This window comes from Entelurus aequoreus, linkage group LG21 (genome assembly GCF_033978785.1).
Source record: "Entelurus aequoreus isolate RoL-2023_Sb linkage group LG21, RoL_Eaeq_v1.1, whole genome shotgun sequence".
NCBI lineage: Eukaryota > Metazoa > Chordata > Actinopteri > Syngnathiformes > Syngnathidae > Entelurus > Entelurus aequoreus.
Window position 1 is genome coordinate 27449892 of NC_084751.1, and position 17020 is coordinate 27466911.

Consider the following 17020-nt stretch of genomic DNA (forward strand, 5'->3'; position numbering starts at 1 on the left):
TCACTCACTCACTCACTCAGCCCAAAGGACCGTTCACCTAACCCAAGGTTCATAAAGCTTATATATTTAACAAACAATTTTTATAAATATAGTTAAGAAATGCATAACAGAAATTAAATGCAAATTGTCTGAGACACACTCTGTTTTGCTGTCTTTGGATGGTGGTTGTGGTGTTGGTATTGGAGGTGTAGAAAATACAAGCGTGATGTCGCTGTTGCCGAAATAAAAAGGTCAAAAGTTCGAGCTGAAATCGCTCGGTAACCTACAGTTATTGATTTCTCACTGAGAAGAGTGTTTCAGCAAGGAAAAGAAAAACATCTGGGGATGATTCTTCCGCTTTTTAACTCCACTTTCTTTTAACACAACGCATGGCCTCCGTGAACCTGACACAACCAAGCAGAATTTTTCATGTTGTTCACTCACATTGTGTGGACCCAAGGACTTTAATGGACTAAAGTGTCTGGTAACACAAGGCCTCACAAGCTTGACCGGAGGACTTTTTACCCAATTAAAACACCAATTAGGTTGATTGCTGTAAGAGGACTCCCAGAATGCATTGCAGCAAGGAAAAAATGTATCCTAATGCATCAAATTTTGCACGGAGGTGAATCTTGTGAAAGTTACAGTCGATAGACCTTTGACCCCAAGATGCCTCAAGCATGGTCAAAATCAATAACCTTCTTGTTGCGGCATGGCGAAATAAACCTGGAGATCATCTGAAGACCTGCCCATGGCACACTCACTAACCTTTGACCCCAACTACCATGAACATGTTGTATCCCTTAAAATCAATAGGATCACAGATGAGCTGGAGCCTATCCCTAGCTGACTCCGGGCCACCCTGGACTGTTGGCAGTCAATAACAGGTTACATTTTGACCGACAGCCACTGGAGCCTACCCCAGCTAACTTTAGGGGCAAGTCTGACAACACCCAGGACTGATCAGGAGTCAACGTCCCTTATTTTCCCATCCAAATCTTGAGTTATACTTGTCCTGTTAGAGCTGGAATCTATCCCAGGTAACTTGTGCTAAAGGAGGTTTACACCGTGGACTATAGACAAACAGCCATGTATCCATTTTCTATACCTCTTATCTGGTTCATGGTCACAAAAAGCTGGAGCCTTCCCTAGCGGACTTCGGTGGAACACCCTAGAACGACATTTGGCAGTCAATCAAATCACAGATCACATGGTAATTTTCCAGGAATCCATTTTGTATACCGCTTACCCCGTTCAGGGTGGCAGGTGAGTTGGAGCCTATCCCTACAGCCGAATCCAGGTGAACCTAGACTGACGGCATTCCATACCAGGATACATTAAGACAAACAACCACTGGAGCCTACCCCAGCTAACTTTAGGGGAAAGTCTGGCAACACAAAGTACTAATAGGCATGTGATGTCCCTTATTTCCACATACAAATCTTGACAAGTACTTTTATCCTGTTGAGTTGGAGCCTATACCAGGTTATGCTAAAGGAGGAGTACGCCACCAACTATAGGCAAACAGCAATGTAATTCATTTTATTTACCTCTTATCTGGTTCATGGTCATAGAAAGCTGGAGCCTACCCTAGCTGACTTTGGTGGAACATCCTGACAGTCGTCAATCAAAAGACAGGTCAAATGACCAGAAATCCATTTTCCCTAACTCTTACCACGACAAGCTGGAGCCTATCCCTAGCCGACCCCAGGCAAACCTGGACTGTTGGCAGTCAATAAGAGGGCCCATTGAGACAAACAACCACTGGAGCCTGGGAAAGTCTGACAACAACAAGGACTGATCAGCAGTTAATGTATCTTATTTTCACATCCAAAACCTGTCAAGTACGTTTATCCTGTTGAGCTGGAGCCTATCCTAGGTTATGCTAAAGGAGGATTAAAGGATTAAACCTGTTAAAGTTAAAGGCCTACTGAAACCCACTACTACCAACCACGCAGTCTGATAGTTTATATATCAATGATGAAATCTTAACATTGCAACACATGCCAATATGGCCGGGTTAACTTATAAAGTGCAATTTTAAAATTCCCGCCACACTTCCGGTTGAAAAACTCCTTTGGGTATGATTTATGCGCGTGACGTCACAAAAGCAACGGAAGTGGTTGGACCCCATCGGACCCGATAGAAAAGCCTCTTGTTTTCTTCGACAAAATTCCACAGTATTCTGGACATCTGTGTTGGTGAATCTTTTGCAATTTGTTTAATGAACAATGGAGACTGCAAAGAAGAACGTTGTAGGTGGGATCGATCGGTGTCTTAGCGGCTAAGTACAATACTGTAATATCTGTGATATTTGCATTAGTGTACTGTGTCTTTAAGGGTTTGGGGAACGCGCATGCGCGAGTGAGTTGGCGGAGAACTTGAGTGTGTGTGAGCGTGAGTTTTGGCTAACAGCAGCTCGTGTATGTGTGTGCGTTACTTTTTGAACTACAACCAGTTACCGCTTGTTAATAAAGCGATTGAGCAGCGCATCCTCGTCTGTGTGACTCCTTCTCCACTGCGGGGCATTACAATACTTACAGCAACACAACAAGGACTACTTACCCTGAAAGCATACGCCTAGCCGATGCTTGCCGCTAAACCCACGGATGAAGTCCTTCGTCGCGCCGTTGATCGCTGGAATGCAGGTGAGCACGGCTGTTGATGGGAAGATGAGGGCTGGCTGGCGTAGGTGGAGCGCTAATGTTTTATCATAGTTCTGTGAGGTCCGGTTGCTAAGTTGCTAAATTAGCCTTAGCGTCGTTAGCAACAGCATTTTTAAGCCTTACCAGGCTGAGAATTTTTAACCGTGTAGTTACATGTACATGGTTTAATAGTATTTTTGGTCTTCTGTCTATCCTTCCAGTCAGGGGTTTATTTATTTTGTTTCTATCTTCATTTGAGAACGACGCTATCACGTTAGCTCAGTAGCTAAGTGTGTCACCGATGTATTGTCTTGGAGATAAAAGTCACTTTAAATGTCCATTTCGCGTGCTCGACTCTCATTTTCAAGAGGATATAGTATCCGAGGTGGTTTAAAATACAAATCCGTGATCCACAATAGAAAAAGGAGAGTGTGGAATCCAATGAGCCAGCTTGTACCTAAGTTACGGTCAGAGCGAAAAAAGATACGTCCATCACTGCCTCTCAAGTCCTTCACTGTAACGTTCCTCATCTACGAATCTTTCATCCTCGCTCAAATTAATGGGGTAATCGTCACTTTCTCGGTCCGTATCTCTCTCGCTCCATTGTAAACAATGGGGAATTGTGAGGAATACTAGCTCCTGTGACGTCACGCTACTTCCGGTACAGGCAAGGCTTTTTTTTATCAGCGAGCAAAAGTTGCGAACTTTATCGTCGATTTTCTCTACTAAATCCTTTCAGCAAAAATATGGCAATATCGCGAAATGATCAAGTATGACACATAGAATGGATCTGCTTTTCCCGTTTAAATTAAAAAAAATCATTTCAGTAGGCCTTTAAAGGATTTAGTAGAGAACATCAACGATAAAGTTCGCAACTTTTGGTCGCTGATAAAAAAAGCCTTGCCTGTACCGGAAGTAGCGTGACGTCACCGGTTGAAAGGCTACTCACATTTCCCCATTGTTTACACCAGCAGCGAGAGCGATTCGGACCGAGAAAGCGACGATTACCCCGTTAATTTGAGCCAGGATGAAAGATTCGTGGAGGAGGAAAGTGAGAGTGAAGGACTAGAGTGCAGTGCAGGACGTATCTTTTTTCGCTCTGACCCTAACTTAGGTACAAGGGTTCATTGGATTCCACACTTTCTCCTTTTTCTATTGTGGATCACGGATTTGTATTTTAAACCACCTCGGATACTATATCCTCTTGAAACTGAGAGTCGAGAACGCGAAATGGACATTCACAGTGACTTTTATCTCCACGACAATACATCGGCGAAGCTCTTTAGCTACGGAGCTAACGTGATAGCACATCGGGCTTAACTGCAGATAGAAACAAAATAAATAAACCCCTGACTGGAAGGATAGACAGAAAATCAACAATACTATTAAACCATGGACATGTAACTACACGGTTAATGCTTTCCAGGCTGGCGAAGCTTAACAAAGCTGTTGCTAACGACGTCATTGAAGCTAACTTAGCAACGGGACCTCACAGAGCTATGCTAAAAACATTAGCTATCCACCTACGCCAGCCAGCCCTCATCTGCTCATCAACACCTGTGCTCACCTGCGTTCCAGCGATCGACGGAGCGACGATCATAGATGCGGTCGGCGGCCCGGAGACGGAGGAAGTCAAGGTGAGGTCGGCGGCTAGCGCGTCTGCTATCCATCTCAAAGTCCTCCTGGTTGTGTTGCTGTAGCCGGGCGCTAATACACTGATCCCACCTACAACTTTCTTCTTTGCAGTCTTCATTGTTCATTAAACAAATTGCAAAAGATTCACCAACACAGATGTCCAGAATACTGTGGAATTTTGAGATGAAAACAGAGCTTTTTGCATTGGATTCAATGGGGTCCGAATACTTCCGTTTCAACGATTGACGTCACGCGTATACGTCATCATACATAGACGTTTTCAACCGGAAGTTTAGCAGGAAATTTAAAATGTCACTTTATAAGTTAACCCGGCCGTATTGGCATGTGTTGCAATGTTAAGATTTCATCATTGATGTATAAACTATCAGACTGCGTGGTCGGTAGTAGTGGGTTTCAGTAGGCCTTTAAAGTTAAGTTAAAGTACCACTGATAGTCGCACACACACAAATCCTGGGAGGTGAGGGGAGCAGTGAGCAGCAGGGGTGGCCGCGTTCGGGAATCATTTTGGTGATTCAATGCCCAATTCCAACCCTTGATGCTGAGTACCAAGCAGGGAGGTAATGGGTCCCATTTTTATAGTCTCGGAAGGGGTTTGAACTCACGATTAGTTACCATCATTCTCTTTATGTATTGAATCTGTTAACAAAGTTATATTAGCTTTGTGTGTTGACGTCTTCGGCGTCTAAGGAGAAGCGGTGGCGCCCCAAGTGGGGTTGCCAGCGGACTGGGAGCCCCGTAGGGCACACGTGGAAGTACATCTCAGAAGTATTGTGTGCTTAATGTGCGACGAAATAACGGCTGGCATGCAAATGAGGTTGGCATTGTTAGCGTAACGACCTACTGCGGTGCCGTGATTGTCACGCACTTTATTCACTAATGACCCAGAGAACAATGTGTGCGTCTTTCTATTGTTGCACAGCGCGGCGTAAAAACAAAACACAACACACTTTTCTTCCATCGGATCTTTTTTCCCCTCTTCTTTTTATTTTCCACTTGCTCACAGAAAGCCTAGCAGTCTGGAGCCTCCAACAGTTTTGTTTAATATTCATGACAATATGCAAAAAAATGGCGCCTCGTCCCATTCATACGTCATGTGACCCCCGAGAAAAGGGGTCTAAGGGCAGGCAGGGTGGGGGGACTCCATTAGAGGGGCAGACAAGGATGACGATGAAGGGGCTGGTGGGCATCCCACATCCCTTCCTGCCCCCCAATCTGGTACATGGTTTTTGCATAACAAAAAGTGACCCCGGTATGCGTATTATTGTCATTGACTAAAACACAGTAATACCACACTTACCCGCAAGCTAGGTATCACAACTGTTTCAGAAGTCTCGAAAACATGTATAACATATATGAGCTTAACTTAAATACCAAGCTAGAAATCAAAGTAAAATACAACCTCATCTCCCTTGTGTTTCTACCACACAATATTAGAATTCTTGATGCAAGACAAAGAGAAAATAACACTTTAAAACAAAAATGTAGTGTGAGCACACGCTAGGAGTGGAAGGTTACTTCACAAGTTAGCAACATGCTAGGCTAAGCTGATGCTAACGAGCTACGCTAAGGCCTACATGCTGGATACATAGTTTGGCTCCTCTGTTCAATGACTTGTAAGGCACTTAAAACAGTGTTAAAAAAAAGTTAATTTGTTAGCTTGAATTAGCACAGACGTCTTAGTAGCATTACACTCCTGCGCGTGTGAAGCCGTGTCCCAACTCAGAGGCTGCATTTTTTTAAAGCGACGTTAAAGAGCAACAATTCAAAGATTCCTTCAAATGCGGCCTTCTTTTCATGTTTTTTTTGTAGGAAATATCGCTACTATCCTTCGCCGTCCTTGTCCTGATGATGAAAACAAATATTTAAACACAACAGCACACAATAAAACGTGTTACACTTGCGCCTATAGTCACGAAAAGTAAACATTATTCTTTTAACATGAAATTTTTTTCATTTTAACTTGCCTTCCATTGCGACTTCATTCCAATAGCATTAAAATAACAATCATTACAAATTCATTGCAAGATTAAGACTTTTTCTTTGTAAATTACCTTTTTATCTATGTCTTCACGTAACATTACAGACTTCTTTCTGTAACATTACAACTTTAGCCACAGAAATCTACGCTTTTTTCCCTCGTGTTATTGACTCATAACATTCCAAGACTTTTTTCCCCCTCTAAGGCCATGACTGCACTAAGTTGTTTAACCCCTTACACGAATAATTATTTAGCCTAAGCCCCGTTTCAGCCACACTAAACCATCGTTTAAGGTTCCCCTCCTTGGACAATTTTTTACACGGGTAAGTGGGCCATCTATTACTTGAATCTCCGGCCCTTAGCTTTGTATGGACTCATTAATCATTTACAAACTGAGTTTGGAGAGGAAGTAACGCCAGAAAGAAGTGATGTCAGAAAGAACGCGCCACAGCCAGCTTCATAATAAAGTGGTTTCGTAACTCGGAGCTAACCACTGGAAATATGAAGGAGAGTCATCCAGACATGCCCGTGTTTCTCCTTCCGTCTGTACAGACGCTTGCGGAAATCACACATGAATACCTTAAGAGAAGAAAACGTGCGATTGCAGCTATTTGGGATACAACACTTCTCAGACGGCAAGAGAACTTTCGAATGTCCAGGTCAGCTGTGATTCTACTTAGCGAAAAACTTTGTCCATTTGTCGAAGGAGAGACAACGAAAATGCGGGCTCCCGTGGATGTGATAAAAAAGGTAGCGTGTGCTTTATATTACTTGGCCGTCGAGGGAAGACTACGGAAAACATCAAATGCATTTGGACCGGCAAAGCAGACTGTATCAGTTATTGTCCGCCATGTATGTCGCGGACTCAACATCTAGGTCCAGAGTATATAAAGTCACCAAAACCGAATGGACAATGAAGGTGAAGGCAAAAGAGTGAGGAGTGTCCTGACCAGATATCTAGATCCCTAGTTTGATTGATATAAAATGTTCTTTATCACATTGTTTACTTTCACGTGTCCAATAAAGATTAATTTATGATGGCTCAGGTGTGATTCATTACAATAGGTCCCCACAGCACACTGGATTCCAGTTAATTGAAATACCACAACAACTGGATATTGTGCAGATAAGTTAAATTGAAGAACTTGCACACAAAGCAACACTGGAGGTGACTATGACGTGCGCATTTTCTGCACATGCGTACTAGGTCGTGTTGCGTCGGCGGACAGAGCGGTGAGAGGGTCTTAAACGGTGGCATTGTTGTGTGTGGACACGGATAAGGTTAGGTGTGATTTACCCTGGATAACCTTATCAGGCTTAGTGTAAACGGGGTCTAATTCTTGTTCTTTTTTTTTCTTATAACATCCAGATAGCTGTAACAGTTCAACTTTTTTCTCCCTTTAATCTTGTTGTCAAAATATCACAATTTCAAACAGTTTCAAAAAGTTCTTAAGAATGCGACGGCAAAATATGTACAGATAATAAAACATATCTAATTTTAAATTTCCTTCAAACGCAGCCTTCTTTTGACGCTTTTTACTGGATGCATCGCTACTATCAAACGGCCTCCTTAAATCCCAAGATAAGGAAAAACATGTTTAAATATGGCAACACAAACTTCTGTGAAAATATGCGAAATGAGTAACATGTAGCCACTGAATTGGGACACCGTTTGTGTGTGATTGTTCATGAAAGCAACAAGCTAATTAATGATCAAAATGCACGGGATAATGTTTTTTACCCCGTCACATCTTGTTTGCGGACTCAAGACACTTCAATGATATTTAAATACTTGCAAATATACTCAACACAGATCACAGAGAGCCAATTCACAGATGCTGTGTGACCAATCACAGTGCACATTAGTTAGCTCTGTGTGTACATATAGATATAAAGAGATAGATATATATTTTTGGCTAGGTTGTTTTGAAATACACAGGTTAATAAATGACATTTTTTTCCTGAAACACCAAAAAAATGATCAACTAGTGTCAATATTGAACGCACACCAAATATTCACGGCAAAAGGGCAGGTAAATGTCAGCTACCTTTGATTTGCCTCCCCCCCATTTTTTTCCTATTTTCTTTTATCTTACCAACAATTTCCTTTTACTGATTTTTTTTTGTTTGTTTAAAGCAAACTGCCTCACAACAGTGCAAACAACTCAAACGTGCAATATGGCCTAGCGCTATATCTAATAATAGATCTCATACATACATGTTGAAAATCATAAAAACAAGGTTTGACAATGTAATGTATATTATATCAGGGCAACGCTGAAAACATATGGTCATAGTTGGGAATAGTCTGAATTACGAGAATAAGGTCACAGTAAATATTTCATACGGGAGTAGCCTCTAATGCGATCATTATTGTTGGAAATTGAATTACTAATTTAATTATCGTAACATTGCTACAGCACTTTGTTCTCATGATATTATCATTTTTTATTTTTTGTTGCAATATTTGAACTTAATTACCTTATCTGTACAACTTTATTTCCATATACTTTAAGCTTCTGTAACACAAATATGCAACTTTTCCTTGAAATATTGCAACTGTATCATGCAATTACAATTTTATATCCTAAAATGATGACTTTTCCTAAAACATTCAGGCATTACAGGCATAATGTTACAACGTTAGCATTACGCCATTTTTCTCTGAAACGTTTGAAATTAAAGTCATTGTAAGATTCCGACTTTTTCTTACTAATCTCTCATTTTTACTCAGCTAGCGTTACAACTTAATTCTTGCAAACTTCTGACTATTTTTCTTTAATATAACCACTTTAATTGCACAAAATCTTACGATATTCCGAAAAAATTCTGACGCCACATTTCCTTCTAACGTCACAACTAGACTTTTAGAATATTACAATTATTACAGAATGTTACAGACTTTTTTTTCCCTCTGTAACCTTGTGAATTTATTTCCATAGCGACTTATTTCTGGAAAATTATTACTTTTCCACTTAAAACTACAACTTAATTGTACAATATTACAACGTCATTGTAAAACGTTTTGTCTTAAATGACATCATTATTCACATAACATTACATTATGTTATTATTCCTTATTAAAACTTCATTTGCACAACTTTGCGACTTTTCCTCCCTTGTAACAGTACAGCTTTGTTGTTATGAAATGATTAAACTTCGTCGCAAATTATAGCCACCTTCACATAACAATACGACTTTATTGTTATATTACAACTTCGTTAGTGCAACACTTTTCCTCGTAATATTTACAGCTTTATTATCCTAAAATCAAGACTTTCGTGTAAATCACGTCTTTATTCACATAATATTGCTTTTTTGTTTTATTAGGACTTCATTTGCGTGACAACTTTTTCCCTTAATATTCACAGCTTTATCATAACATTTATTTAGACTATGAGTCGCACTTAAAATCCTTAAAATTTCTCAAAAATCGACAGTGCGCCTTATAGTCCGGTGTGGCTAATGTACGGAATAACTCTGGTTGTGCCTACCGACCTCGAAGCAATTTTTTTGGCACATGGTGTAATGATAAGTGTGACCAGTAGATGGTAGTAAAAGTAACACATAAGAGATACATATAGACTGCAATATGACGCCAGTAAACAACACCAAAACTTTAAATGTTCCATTGAGAATATAGAACATTACACACGGCGCGTAAAATCTGTCAACATGTTTTAGTACGACTTTGGTAAGCTATGAAGCCGCACCGCTTGATGGATTGTTGGTACATTACGGCTACGATAGTCAAACATACAAGTATTATTATGGTGTGTGCATAATGACCGCACAATGGCACACATTAGCGGACATTATCTGGCGTTTTGTTTTGCAATATTAAGCAAAACCAACTTTTCTAATCTTCTGGTACCTGCTGATCTGTATTTGGGATCTGCATAAGTCCCGAAAATTCGCGCGTGTCCACCGTTGTAGTCCGTAAGCTTCTTTTTCTATATCTTCTTGTTATGGGGCATTCATCCTTCACTATTGCCATTTCCAATATAAAGTAGTATAAAGTTCTAACTTATATCTGTCAGTGGACTCTCTATGGAAGCGCTAAAAACTACCGATGTAGTGAGTTTACATTATTCACCCACAGAACTTTAGTTATTAGACAGTTCCGGTCGGACGGTTTTTAACTGGACAAGTTTCCGGCGTTGTTGTTGCACTAGTGAGCCACGGATGAGGAGATGCTTCTCCATTATTGATTTAGGTCAAGTCTGAATGTCATTAAAACAGTGAGCTCCATCTCTTGATTCTTTTTCGACTCCCGTCCTTGCACGCTACACCGCTACAGCAAAGATGACGGGGAGAAGACGCTGTCGAAGGTGAGCCACGTAAATAAGACCGATCACAAAACGGCGCATCCTGAAGCGACTGTCAGAAAGCGACTTGAAGATGGTCTGTAAAACATAATCTATGCAACATTTTGACCAAATAACCACCATTACATTTTATGTAGACCACAAGGAAGTGTTTTAAATTTAGAAAAAAATCATAATATGACCACCGCCTAATGATCTGGTGCGCCTTTTGTATGAAAACAGACCTGACTACACCCGCTCATTTCCAGTGCGCCTTATAATCCGGTGCGCCCTATGGTCCGGAAAATACGGTAAATGACGTCTTAATTCACATGACTGTATTCTCAATATTGCCACTTTTCCTTGTTATATTACGACTTCATTTCCACTTTTTCATGTAATACGTAAAGTATAACATTATGACTCTTTCGTAAATTACATCTTTACTCACGAAACTATACAACTTTGCTCTTGTAACATGACAACTTATTTTTTCATTGTAGTACATTAGTCCATAATAATACCAATCTTTTATCACACATTATTTGTGTAACATTACGCAGTGTTTCTGGTAAAAGTATATTTGTACATAATATTACGACCCTTTTATTGCAGTATTACATTATTCGCTTAACATTACCATTTTCTGGTAATATTACAACTCTTTTCTTGTAATTGTACATTAGTCCACAATATTACAAATCTTTTATTGCAGTATTACATTATTCATGTAACATTATGCATTTTTTTCCCGTAATATGTTAGTCTACAATATTACACATTTTTATAGCAGTCTTACCTCATTTGTATAAAATTTTGACTTTTTCCCTAATAGTACATTAGTCCGTAATACCCTGAATATTTAACGGAGTATTAGATTATTAGCGCAACATTATGACTGCATTCTTTGTTTTCATAACATGACTACTTTCCTTGAAGAAAGACATACTTTATTCCATTAATAGTACGTTAGACCATCCTTCCATCCATTTTCTACCGCTTGTCCCTTCAAGGGTCGCGGGGGGTGCTGGAGCCTATCTCAGCTGCATTCGGGCGGAAGGCGGGGTACACCCTGGACAAGTCGCCACCTCATCGCAGGGCCAACACAGATAGACAGACAACATTCACACTCTAGGGACTGCTTAGTGTTGCCAATCAGCTTATCCCCAGGTGCATATTATAAATCTTTTATCGCAGTATTACATTATGACTGTAATCTTTGTTCTCACGACACGACTACATTTCTCGAAGATCACTTTATTCTCGTAAGATTACAATTATTTCGAAAAACGACTTTGCCTATTCATTTTATTTATGGTATATTATAACTTTCTTCCCGTAAGACTACGACATTATTCTCGTCATTCTATGACTCCCCCCCCCCCGGAATTTGACAATTTTTTCTTTTCAGCGTGGCCCCCATAGTCCTTGGTAAGAATTAAATAGTCAAATACAGTATATAAATACAAAAAAATAAAAGGGTGGTGTTACACTTGAGGGGAGATGCTCGGCTTGGGAGACAAAAACAAAAAGAATTAACAGCAGTGTGTTTTTTTAATTCTCTAATGCTGCCGACCCCCAATTTCCTCTTTTGCTATGGGGAGCAGAACGCCTGGATGTAGTGTGTGTGTGTGTGTGTCCCACAAGGGCTCAATCCGCCATCTGCCACCCTACTCTAGCCAGCCTGATCCTTATCCTGAGCCCAGCCTGGCCCAGCAGGCCCGCTGTCTCATCCGCACAAAAAGGCTTCCTGCTAAAGGAGGGGGGGAGACAAAGGCAGGGGGAGGAGCCGTGAGGGAGTCCCGCGGTGAGACCTCGTGACCCAGGTCCATGTGGAAGGGAGGGCAGACGGCCCAGACATACAGACAGCATCGCGTCTGCTCCCTGCCTCCCCCTATTTTTTTCTCTCTTTTATCAGCCACGAGGGCTGCAGGAGGCATGGAGGCGCGCAGAGTGGGGTCGGGGGGCTGAGGTGGACAAATGAACACAATGAAGAGACCGACACGGACACCCTGACCCTCCTCCTCTATAAAATCTCTCTATTCCCAACAGACAGGCTGCTGCCATCTTCCCCCACCACCACCAGCCCTCGCTTTTATCCCAGCGCCCATGTGGGCTACACTGCCCCTAGTGGCCAAGCATCATCACTTTCAGCCTCCTATATCTTCACCGACTGGGATTGCACAGTTCAAATTCATAAGTTTGGGTCCGTTTAGAAGCGCTAGGCCGTGGTGGTGAGCTTTTGGATGGTGCGGTCGTAGTACTGCGTGGTGAACGCCTCCAGGGGGCTCCAGCGGTGCGCGTGCAGCTCCACCACCTCCATGAGGAGAGAGCGGGTCAGCGGCGACTCGGCCGGGCACAGCATCTTGTCCCGCACGGCCGCCAGGAGCTCCGTCATCATTTCGGGGAGCTGCTCCTCCAGGAGGCGCCCTGCGCTCTGCAGCTGTTGGATGGAGGGAATGGGAGGAGGGAGGAGACGGCGGGAGGAGGAAGTGTGAGACATCGTCTGGCACCTTGTTACCGTGGATACTGTCAGAACAGCGGAGGTTCACACCGCCTCTGGCCTCGATCTCTGTTCTAACCTCTCTGCTGTCTAGCCTCATGCGGTCAGAATCAGATTTCATCTATAATTCTGCTTCACCTGCGCTATTTTATTATTCATAACCCCCGTGAGGATGGCCAGGGTCGGAAAACAAACAAGCGGCGTGCTGTCGAACTGCCGTGTAAGATAACAGTTGTGCATTTAAATAAAACACAATTTCATAAATAGCGTGTTTACAGTACTGCACAAATTTGTTGCGATATCTTCAGCATGTGTGTATGCGTCTTACCTCCATGGAGCAGCACAGCACGGCGTCCTCCTTGACATCTTTGGACTGCAACAGCTACACAGGGAAAAAAACAAGAACAGACGCTGCGTCAATTCGAATCAGGACGTATGGGAACGCAGCAGCATGGAGTTGACGTAGAGGACAGCGAGGAAGGCCAGGAGATAATGAGGCCAGCATAAATGCAAATATATAGTATTTTATGTAAATTGACTGAACGCTACATTATATTCATTCTAATTAGATCAGGCTTTAAGACAGAACTCATACAGTTTTTGACGTCAACTTCTGGTGAATGAAGCCCTGTTTCTACCATGCAGTACGATTTGGTATAGTTTACTATGGCGGGGCTGGGCCATATGGCAAAAAAATTATCACGATTAATTTATACCGGAAGAAATAGCCACCAAATATACGCCGAACAACGAAAAATTTATTTTTTTAAAGTGACAGCTTTGTCTAGTTAATAAAGAGGATATTTCATCAAAAAAGAAGTCCGGTTAGCGCGCTCATTCAAATCATGAAAACTGAGAACGAAGGAATCCGAATCGTTCAAATTCAAACGATGCCCAACCCTACGGGTAGCTAGTTACAGGGGAACTACCCTTTTTTTTTTTTTTTTTTTTAGAAATTTTGCTATCATTCACAATCATTATGAGAGACAAGACAGATGTATTTTTTTTAATGCATTCTAACTTGTAAATAAAAGTCCGCCTCCAATGAAGTCAATGGGAGGTCCTCTATTCCGGCCATAAAGCCCTCTAAATAACCATCAAAAAATCGCCAACAATACTCCATTTACATTTCGTGACCTAAATATTAACCAAGTATTAGTGATATTGTTGTTACAAGCGTTAATGATTATGGGTCATTCTTTATATAAATGGGAATATATCATCATCGCAGCAGTTGGCTTCTTCAGTGAGAGCAGACATTGTACAGTAAGAGATGTTTTATTATGTTTGTTGGCTCTCATGTCTGCAGTGAGTAGTAATCAGTGATGATGTGGGGGGGGGAAAAAAAGGAACGTTGTGATGGGTTTGTGAAAATAATGCGCCGGTGTTTCGATGTGTTATTAAATGCTTTAGAGGCATAATAGAGCGACTTCAATAGGCTCCATTGTAAGCAGACTTTTGCTTGCGTCTATTTACTATTTCTAATGCATAAAAAAAGAAAATAATATGTGTGCTTGTCTTACATAAGGAGTGTGAATGATAGGCAAATTTCCTAAAAAGTAAAATTTCCCTTTAGGCTCAACATTCTGCTGTTCATTGATTGATCAACAGACATTTGTGTCTTCCACAAAATTGTGGCACAATGCAAGATTTACCCATTTGCAGCGAAAGGAAAACTAGCGATCAAAACATTTTCCAAATGTTTGGATTGCTTATTTGAGCATGAAGTACATCACCATCCCCGTAGCCCAAGTGGTGGTCTGTGGGAAAATTACAATGCTTGCAAAGTTGCTGTTTCGTCATATACATATATAGTTTTAATGACAGTTTATTTAAACTTGCCTGCTCAGTGGCATTGAGTTTAGAGCAGGGGTCACCAACATTTTTGAAACCAAGAGCTACTTCTTGGGTACTGATTAATGCGAAGAGCTACCAGTTTGATACACACTTAAATAAATTGCCAAAAATAGCCAATTTGCTCAATTTGTGAATTATATATATATAGCGCTTTTCTCCAGTGACTCAAAGCGCTTTACATAGTGAAACCCAATATCTAAGTTACATTTAAACCTGTGTGGGTGGCACTGGGAGCAGGTGGGTAAAGTGTCTTGCCCAAGGACACAACGGCATTGACTAGGATGGCGGAAGCGGGGATCGAACCAGCAACCCTCAAGTTGCTGGCACGGCCGCTCTACCAACCGAGCTATACCACCCCTTTTACCTTTAACTCTATGTTATTATTAATAATTAATGATATTTACACTTAATTAATCGGTTTAAAAGAGGAGAAAACACGAAAAAAATGACAATTAATTTTGAAACATAGTTTATCTTCAATTTCGACTCTTTCAAATTCAAAATTCAACCGAAAAAAAGAAGAGAAAAACTAGCTAATTTGAATCTTTTTTGAAAAAATTAAAAAAATAATTTATGGAACATCATTAATACATTTTCCTGATTAAGATTAATTTTAGAATTTTGATGATATGTTTTAAAAAGGTTAAAATCCAATCGACACTTTGTTAGAATATATAACAAATTGGACCAAGCTATATTTCTAACAAAGACAAATCATTATTTCTTCTAGATTTTCCAGAATAAATTTTTTGAAAGAAATTCAAAAGACTTTGAAATAAGATTTAAATTTGATTCTACAGATTTTTTAGATTTGCCAGAATAATTTTTTTGAATTTTAATCATAATAAGTTTGAAGAAATATTTCACAAATATTCTTCGTCGAAAAAACAGAAGCTAAAATGAAGAATTAAATCAAAATGTATTTATTATTCTTTACAATAAAAACAATACATTTACTTGAACATTGATTTAAATTGTCAGGAAAGAAGAGGAAGGAATTTAAAAGGTAAAAAGGTATATGTGTTTAAAAATCCTAAAATAATTTTTAAGGTTGTATTTTTTCTCTAAAATTGTCTTTCTGAAAGTTATAAGAAGCAAAGTAAAACATTAATGAATTTATTTAAAAAAGTGAAGACCAAGTCTTTAAAATATTTTCTTGGATTTTCAAATTCTATTTTGAGTTTTGTCTCTCTTAGAATTAAAAATGTCGGGCAAAGCGAGACCAGCTTGCTAGTAAATAAATAAAATTTAAAAAATAGAGGCAGCTCACTGGTAAGTGCTGCTATTTTTAGAACAGGCCAGCGGGCTACTTATCTGGTCCTTACGGGCTACCTGGTGCCCGCGGGCACCGCGTTGGGGACCCCTGGTTTAGAGTGTCTGCCCTGAGATCGGTAGGTCGTGAGTTCAAACCAAAGACTATAAAAATGGGACCCATTACCTCCACTCAGCATCAATGGTTGGAATTGAGGGTTAAATCACCAAAATGATTCCCGAGCGCGGCCACCGCTGCTGCTCACTGCTCCCCTCACCTCCCAAGGGACGGATCAAATGCAGAGGTTACTTTAAACGTGTGTGTATATATATATATATATATATATATATATATATATATATATATATATATATATATATATATATATATATATATATATATATATACACACATATATATATATATATATATATATGTGTATATATATATATATATATGTGTATATATATATATATGTGTATATATATATATGTGTATATATATATATATGTGTATATATATATATATATATATATGTGTATATATATATATATGTGTATACAGTGCCCTCCAAAAGTATTGAAACAGTGAGTCCAATTTGTTTATTTTTGTTGTAGACTGAAAACATTTGGGTTTGACATCAAAAGATGAATATAGGACAAGAGATCAACATTTCAGCTTTTATTTCCAGGTATTTACATCTGGATCTGATACACAACTTAGAAGATAGCACATTTTGTTTGAAACTACCCATTTTTCATCAGAGCAAAAGTATTGGAACATGTGACTGACAGGTGTGTTTTGTTGCCCAGATGTCTCCCAATTACATTGATTATTCAAACA

The 17020-nt window shown here is 40.0% G+C and overlaps 1 protein-coding gene across 1 annotated transcript in view; it reads right to left on the reverse strand.

Moving 5' to 3' along the window:
• Nucleotides 1–5234: 5234 nt before the first annotated feature.
• Nucleotides 5235–17020, reverse strand: part of ctif (CBP80/20-dependent translation initiation factor) — a 123877-nt gene continuing 112091 nt past the window's right edge. The window contains exons 12-13 of the mRNA XM_062031334.1: nt 13397–13450; nt 5235–13008 (exon numbers count right to left, since the gene is read on the reverse strand). Of these exons, the coding sequence (XP_061887318.1) occupies nt 12787–13008; nt 13397–13450 (276 nt within the window). The 3' untranslated portion in view covers nt 5235–12786. The remainder of the gene's footprint in view (nt 13009–13396; nt 13451–17020) is intronic.